Consider the following 8653-nt stretch of genomic DNA (forward strand, 5'->3'; position numbering starts at 1 on the left):
GTGGCCTTCCAAAGGAGGAATGAACCTTGGCAGTGTGAAATCCATACGACCATGTGAATCATCCAGAGACCAAGCAGAATATGATCATGTGAATCCGCATAGCCATATCACCTAACCAGAGGACAAGCAGAGAGTGGTCGTGTGGATTATAAAATACCGGAAAAGGGCAAAAAATAATAAGAGAATTTTCTGGAATTTTTAGAAATTTTTCGGGAATTTTTCGGAGCTCGTGTGGACAAGTTTACGGGGATAAAACCGGGCCCCAGGAAAGCTTGTTTAGGCTACCCTAATTTAACGAGGAAAAGTTTGATTTTTTTTATTCTCCTTTTTCCTTGTTTTTATTTTTCTTTTCTCCCGACGCCGTGCCCTCACCCGACTCCTCGCGCCGACGCTTCTCCCCAAAACCGTAAGCGGTGGTTTCTTTCCTCTCCTCTCGCGATTGAAACCCAAGCCGATCCCTTCCTTTTCTCATTCTCGTCCCCGAGCCAATTTCCCTCCTCTGCCCTAGCGTCGTCCTCCTTCCTTTTCTCCGACGTCGACGACGCCGCGGGGCAGATCACCGGCGATTTGAACCCCGACTCTCCAGATCCCGTGCCCCTCTCCTCTACCGATCCCCACATCTTCTCCTCACGCCAACAACCGACGCTGCTGGATCGGGCCAGATCTAGTGATCGCCGGCGGGAAGAAGGGTTCTTAGGATTCTGAAGGTGAGCAACCGACTTCCTCTTCCTATCTACTCATCGTCATTTCTTTGAGTTTTCATGTTGGCGTCGGCCACTGCCCTAAGCCCTAGTCGATGTGTGGTGTGGAATTAGGGTTGTGGCATAATCTCTGATATTGATCTCAGTTCATGTTCTCCTTGCTTCGGATCTAGACATGGTATAAGGATTTGTTACTGGTTGCTTCATAGGTGAACGACACAGTGAGTTCCAGCAGGGAGGTTCTTGGTTGTGGATTGATCTTTTCTTCCTGATCTTTCTTGATCCAGGCAGTGAAGGGGTGTTCCACAGCTACTTACTTTGTTTCTAGCAACCGACAGCAATTTCGGCCACAAATCTTGATCCAGCAGTAACAAGGTAAGGATTAGGTGATTGAATATATGTGTGAGTTAGGTATAAATTGGCACATAATTAATTGATAATTATTTGATCATTAGGTTGTGAAGATTTATTTGGTTATCTAGATTTGGACCAGATTGGACCTTTCTATTGGAGGCGGATACTTTGACTTTATGTCATTTGATATGCATAATAATGTCTTTAACAAATAGCAATGATTATGTTTCTTATCTGTTTCGGTTGATTACTACCTGATCTATTACATGCTTGTTTGTTTAATTTTATGCACATCATGTTAGTATATATCTGATCATACATGCTTATAGAGGTAGTGACACAACCATGATATATATATATTATGTTCAGACCTAGGGTTTATTTGATACCCTATCTGATCTGTGTACCTTTGATTTGACTCCTTGTCCTGTGGTACACATTTTATATTTATATATATGGTTATTGTTATGTTGTTCATGATATTGCCATGTTTAGTGTCATGCATCATCTTGCATGATTGCATGCTGTGCGATAGTCTGCTCCATTATTGTCGAGCACATCGCCAGTTACATGTATCCGTACACACCACCACTCATGGGTTAGTGGTAGATCAGACAGGTGTGTGACGACTCTGTTGTTTGGCTCCGTTGGTCTGGTGACTCAGCGTGGTAGTCGGCAGACAGTTCTGCTCTGTTTGGCTCCGCTGGTTTAGTGTAGCAGCGTGGTAGCCGACAGGCGGTTGGACTCTGTTTGGCTCCGTTGGTCCGCTCATGGGTAGTGTGACGCAGCGTGGTAGCCGGCAGAGATTCCTCCCCGTCATCGTGTACCGGGAGATGAGAGCATTGAGCTCCCCCATTTATGATTTGGGATAGGAGGATAGGTGTACTCCGACAGCATCCCGTCCACTCGGTCACTCATCAGGGGCAGTGATGGCAGAGTGCACGGTTGTCACAACTCTACCCACTTGGTCTCACCATTGTGTGTGACATGGTTGACTGGCGTCAGGGGTGACTGTCTCTGGAACAAGCAGTTAGAAATTGAGTATGCCATTGGATCTGCTGGAACAAAGGGATAGAGGGTTCAAGTAAGGGATCCGCTGGAACAAGGAAGGGCTAAGGCAAGTCTTCTTTCTGTCTTCCTTCTGCTGGAACAAGGAAGGGCTAAGGCATCTAGAACAAGGGATAAGGGATCTAGAACAAGGGGTAAGGCATAGAGGGGTCAAGGTTTGTTCGTGACCTTGGTGTTCTGGTTCGATCGGAACTTCTTAGGTAAGGCATTTTGTATGCCATTGGATCTGCTGGAACAAAGGGCTAAGGCATCTAGAACAAGGGTTCAAGTATTCTTTCTGCTGGGTTCGATCGGAAGGGTTCAAGTAAGGGATCCGCTGGGTTCGATCGGAAGTGACCATGACTTTGCATCATATGCATGATGCATTTATTGCTTGTGTTTGCTGCATTTACTTGTTACATTTATTTGGATGCATATGATTGACATGCATATAGGATTCATGACACTCACAGTCTGACGACCTGTTGTACTTATACCTGGGTCCTGATTAGTACAGTTTTCTCCTATTTTGTTTCAGTTGCATTTATCCTTCTTGTATCAGGAGACTGTACGCATGATTAGTGCTGCCTGTTATATTCTTTATTATGCATATTAGTTGTTACCCGATGAGTTGGACTCACACCCTCCTCCGTTATTATTTTCAGATTGATGCTATCTAGAGAGTTCCAGTCGCTAGTCCCCTGCAGTCCACGAGGATGTTTATTTGTCTTTTGGTGTCTTTTACTAGACTATGTTGAGACTTGTTTTATGATGATACACTTGGGTCTTATATGGACATTGTCGATGAGTTTTTATTTGGATTTGTTTTACTACATGCCTATCTGGACGGCAGAAGAGGTAAGTTGATCTTATCGTCAAATTTGAGCTTTATGAGTGTAGTGGAGTAGGAATATGTTTTGAGCTTTATGGGTGTAGTTGAGTAGGGTTATTTTTGAGTCATATTATCATTGTTATAGTTTGTTAAATTATTAACTGCGTGGGTGATTGTTTTATTATCTGTTATTGTTCCGGCCGTGTTGGCCGAGGCATATGTGGCCCAGAGGGCGATGTAGAAAGTTTCAGATTGTCCGCCGTACAGGGGAGATGCTGCCGAAATTTCTTCGGACAAGGACTCCTCCGAGGCGTGACATGGATGCCACACGGCAGTGACACGGGTCATGCCAAGCCTTTGCCTAGCACTATTTAAGAGGATTTCTTCCCCTTCCCAAGGGGAGGAAGGTTCTCCCTTTGGGATATCCATCTTGATGCCGATCTACATTCTCCCCAATCTCCATTCGACTATTAAAGGCCATTTTCATCATCTTATGATTCTTATCGACTCTGGAAACAAAAGATTGGATCCTAAGATCATTCAACGCAATTGGATAAGTTTCTTCTCCCTACCTCTTCTAGTTAGATTTTGATGCTTTCAATTCTTATGTCTTTGTATTCTTCCCTTTGTGTCATGGAGTAGTTCTATTGTTCTAGGATTAAGGGAGTAATTGTGATATGGATTGATGTAAGAACTCATGGATATGTCAATTTTCTATCTATATGACATTACCATGCCTTGTATTTATTTGATCTTATATGCATGTATTGTATTTGAGCTTAATTCTCATATTTGATTGAATATTTGTGTAGAATTGTTAATCCCATAGGGGGAATGTCCTAAATTGTATGACCGAATGACCCTAGTGACAGGTAACCCATTTTCGGATATCTAGGGCACTACCTTGAAAGGAGAAGCAATTCCCCACAAGGAAATAAGGAATTGGACGTAATTGTTATCTCTATCTCTATGACTATTGAGTATGAGTGAGTTCTTGTGATTCATGACCGAGTGGCTCTAGTGACAGGGGTGACCTATTACCGGACTTCATAGGAACCATTTCTATTTAAGAGCATGAGATATGAATCCAAATAGCATTTCGACTTGACCACTGCAGGGAAGAGCCGGTAATGAATTTAACTTCATACAAGTGCATGGGAATTTAGGATGGACAATTCGTTAACCATGATACATTGATAAATACACAATGAAACTGACCCCTAGAACATCTCCCAAATCAAGTCTTTCTCTCTTTCCTTTTCTCAATCTCATTTCTCTTTACTTAGTACGTGACTCTTAACCATCAATTGTTTAACTATGACAATGTAGTCATGCACTTGAGGCTTCGTAACACTCTCGGACCTCCTAACTCCACAGTTTTCTTGGGCCTCCTAGCTCCATAGTCTCCTTAGGCCTTTCAAACCTCATAGCTCCAAAACGATACGAGATGAAGAACCATTTTAGACAAAGAATAATCATCATAAAATTTTCAGTTTATTATGGAAAAAAAACAGGCATTGAGGAGAATAAATTTGATATTATTAAAAGAATTAAACAACGACAACCTGAGAATCAACAGGAAAAACTCTATTAATCTCAATTATGATAGAAAAAAAAACAATGGAAAGATTATTTAAGAAATTAAATAATGACAGCACGAGAGAGACGAAAGAAAAATATCTGCTTTCTCTTTACAAAAGGTAGTCCTTTTGACATCTAAGGTACATCAAAAGCCTAATATTCATCTTCTTCATCATTTAACTTGAGTGTCGGAGCGGTTGCATGGGGAAATCTCATGGTCGTCATTCTAACCCTCTTCTACTTGTTTACTTTCAGCTAGGCATCTTACCACTTCATCATCTCAGTTATTACTCAGCGATTGAAGATTAAATTGGCAACAGAGCTAACTCACTGATGAATCACACGTCCACATTGCGGGCAGGATCAATAAACATTATACTAATTTGATAAAAATAAAAGATTGTGCTCACCGCAAGATAATGGTGTAGTGACATAGCATCTTCTTAATTTCTCATATATCTACCGATCAAGTCTTAATTTTGATAAATTAACGAATAAAATTTATTTTAATGAATGATTGACGTAGAAATATTGGATTGATGGACCTGTACACTTTTTCTATCAGGCTGATTAATCGAGTAAATTGAATATATAGGGTCACTTAAAAAAATTAAAAAAAGATTGACATTGACAATTTTAGCACGTGATAAAATTTCAACGGACGATATCCAAACGAATATATAAATTTCCAAGGTCGACATATGAAAAAGTGGTATTTAATTTGTCAACTTAAGTGTGGTTATGTAGTAAAGTCAATTTTTACTTACGATTTTTTTAGCCTTTACCTTATTCGCAAGCCCGACTCAAGGCATAGGTCATATGCCTAGGACCCCAATATTACTGGGCTAAATAATTAGGTAGACAGTAATTAATATTAATTAATGATAGTATACACATTAATAAATATCATGTTAACTCATTAATTGCGTATTATCAATTAATTCATTATTCCTATTTATACCTTACACGTATCCTTATTTCCTGATCATCATTACAATTAGCCAAATTTTATTTTATTTAATCTTATTTCCTCTTAATTGAATTTAGTCAAGATTTTATTCTATTTAATTATATATCTTATAAAACTAATAAACTCATTCCTTCTCAATATCTCTAAAAAATCCTAATTTTTCTCTCACCTTCTAGCCTATTTATTTTCTGATCATTAATTTTGTACGTTTATGCTCTCGCCGACATCTTTTTTCTTTTCTCATCAATAATTCTATAAATTCATGCTCTCTCGGCGGTGATACTCTAATAGAACGCTCTTCTCCTCCTCGCCGATAATATTTCTTTCTTACTCTTTCTTTTCTTCCTAAAAAACATAAATCAGATATTTTTTTATCCATACAACTTAAAGTAAAATCTTTAATAAAAAAATGAAAATTAAAATTAATAAAATTTTATTTACGTTCAACAATATCACAAAAAGATTAAATAATTTAACAATATTTAAAAAAATTATCTAAATATTAGCGAGAAAACTAAATTTATATAAAAATAATATTTTATTTTTAAAAATTAAATTAATTTTTTAAAATCAATCATTCTTAATCCCAAATTCAAATGAAAAAAACTTGAGCAAAAAATTTAAAAATATATTAAAGGGCTTTTATTATTATTATTATTATTATAGTTATTTTGCCTAGGATCTCGGGAAATCTTACCAACCAAAAACAAAAAACAAAAACATGCAACATGGTGAGGTTCAGCTGGTTGTTTCCTGCAACATGGTGAGGGCTCCTTGCTGTGAGAAGATGGGTCTGAAGAAGGGGCCATGGACGCTGGAGGAAGACCGGCTTCTCGTCTCTTACATAGAAAAACATGGCCATGACAACTGGAGAGCTCTTCCTAAACAAGCTGGTACTTGTTCTATATGTGCCTTCTGTTTGCTTGCTTTTTTGTCTCTGAGATGAAAACTGAAAGTGTTTCTGAATTTGAAGATCGATCAATCAATACAAGATTTCTTTCAACTTAAATTTCCTGAGATGAATCATTTCAGTATTCTTGAGTTTTTGTAGTTCCGAGATGAAAACGATTTAGTTTCAGTTGGTTTGGTAAAGTGAAAGTGATACTGAATTTGAAAATCAATAAAAGGTTTTAATTTCGAAAGTTACAATACTAAAACATTTCAGTTTCAGTTAGTTTGGTAAAGTGAGAGTGTTGAATCTGATAACTCCAGGGCTGTTGAGGTGCGGGAAGAGTTGTCGGCTGCGGTGGACGAATTACCTTCGACCGGATATCAAAAGAGGAAACTTTAACAAAGAGGAGGAAGATACCATGATCAAGTTGCATGAGGTTCTTGGCAACAAGTAAACAAGTATATTATCAAATCGAAGATGAATGCGAATCCCAAGTAATCAGAGACTTAGTTCAAGAGGAAGAGGTAGATACTATCTGGAATATACTACCACCGTAATGTAATTCCTTGTTAATAGGATGGAACTGCTGATACTTTACAACCTTGAGAACATTACAAAGTATATGCGCATATAATAGATCATGTAGAAAATAAACTTATAACGATAGAAAGTCATCTTCACAAAAATACTCAAGCCACGGATCGTCTCCTGCCTTGTCCCTCTCTCTTTACATAAATCGTCGTCCCAAATATGTATCTCCACCAATCTGGAACGCCAAGGCTCAGGAGAAGATGAATGTCAACAGGGACGAAACAGAGCACGGAAAGAGAGTTGCAGAACGGTGGACAAAGATAACAGAGACAAAGGACCAATTCAACTTGGGTTTGAGCGTGACCGGGGCCAAGGACGCCGGCGATGGGGTGTACCCGAAGTTGCCAGTCCTCAAGCTCAACCTTTTAGGCAAGCTCGGAGCGATCAAGGCCAAGCCCAGAACCCACGCCGAGAGTGTTCGCGTGCAACTACTGCCCGAGGACGTTCTCCAGCCCTCAGGCTCTCCGTGGCCATCAGAATGCTCACAAGCGCGAGCGAAACCTGGCAGACATGCATAATTGTCGAGTCATTAGAAAAGCAGACATGCATAATTGTCGAGCCAACCAACGACGACGAGTCTAAAGTCTAAGTGTCAAGTCAATGTAATTGGAGGACTGACCTGGCTTCGCGTTTGAATATCCTCCGCCGGAAACGCTGCAGCGTAGAACGGCAAATATCCGTTGTGGCGCCTGTACAACATCCCACCTGCAGCGGCGGATGCGGCCGAAGCACCGTACGGCTTGTGGATCACGGAGCGCACATGTACGTCGAGCCTCCGGCCAGCGTACCGCAGAAATTCCGCTGCGGCACGAGGTTTCGCTCGTGCTTGTGAGTATTCTGATGGCCACCAAGAGCCTGAGGGTTGTAGAATGTCCTCGGGCAATAGTTGCACGCGAACACTCTCGGCGCGGGTTTTGGCGAAGCGGGCTCGGCCTTGATTTCTCCAAGCTTGCATAAAAGGTCGAGCTCAAGGACCGGCGACTTTGGGTACACCCCATCGCCGGCATCCTTTGCCTTGCGTTCCAGATTGGTGGAGATATATATGTACATAAAGAGAGAGGGACAAGGCAGGAGACGACGATGAAGGTATGAAATAATGATTGATTTCTTAGCTTAAATGGAAAAAAAGATGATTTCTTAGCTTAAATGGAAAAAAGATACAAGCAAAGATACGAGCAAATCTTATATGGTAACTTAGCTATTGATATAATTTATTTCCCTGGTCTCTTTTCCTTTTACTAATTTTTTAATTATGGCAATTTTGCTTAAATGGAAAAAAGATCCGAGCAAATCTTATAATGTAACTTAGCTTTGATATAATCCCATTTATTTTCCTGGTCTCTTTTCCTTTTACTAATTTTTTAATTATGGCAATTTTGCTTAAATGGAAAATAAATACGAGCAAATCTTATAAGGTAACTTAGCTATTGATATAATCCCATTTATTTCCCTTGTCTCTTTCCCTTTTACTAATTTTTTTAATTATGGCAATTTTGATTACTCCAAATTAGGCGTCCATTAATTTCCGTTGTCTCTTTCCCTCTCACAATCAATAGAGATAAGCTAGCGAATAGATTAGGAGGCGTTGAATGAAAAATTTATTCAAAAAACTTATATTTTATTTTGAATGAATATATTTTAAAACTGGATTTTTAGGGTATTTAGAACTTTTTCATGGTCCTTCG

The 8653-nt window shown here is 39.5% G+C and overlaps 1 protein-coding gene and 1 long non-coding RNA gene across 2 annotated transcripts; both read left to right on the forward strand.

The window, feature by feature from the left end:
• Positions 1-366: 366 nt before the first annotated feature.
• Positions 367-2939, forward strand: LOC122020910. The gene is made up of 3 exons (XR_006122366.1): positions 367-707; positions 911-1076; positions 2768-2939. It is a non-coding gene; the product is annotated as an uncharacterized LOC122020910 (long non-coding RNA).
• A 3247-nt stretch (positions 2940-6186) lies between these two features.
• On the forward strand, positions 6187-7073 carry LOC122021353 (transcription factor MYB4-like). Its single transcript, XM_042579475.1, has 2 exons — positions 6187-6378; positions 6698-7073. The coding sequence occupies exons 1-2, from the start codon at positions 6207-6209 to the stop codon at positions 6829-6831; spliced, it is 306 nt and encodes a 101-aa protein (XP_042435409.1). The 5' UTR covers positions 6187-6206; the 3' UTR covers positions 6832-7073.
• The last annotated feature ends 1580 nt before the right edge of the window (positions 7074-8653 follow it).

This window comes from Zingiber officinale, chromosome 9A (genome assembly GCF_018446385.1).
Source record: "Zingiber officinale cultivar Zhangliang chromosome 9A, Zo_v1.1, whole genome shotgun sequence".
Classification (NCBI taxonomy): domain Eukaryota; kingdom Viridiplantae; phylum Streptophyta; class Magnoliopsida; order Zingiberales; family Zingiberaceae; genus Zingiber; species Zingiber officinale.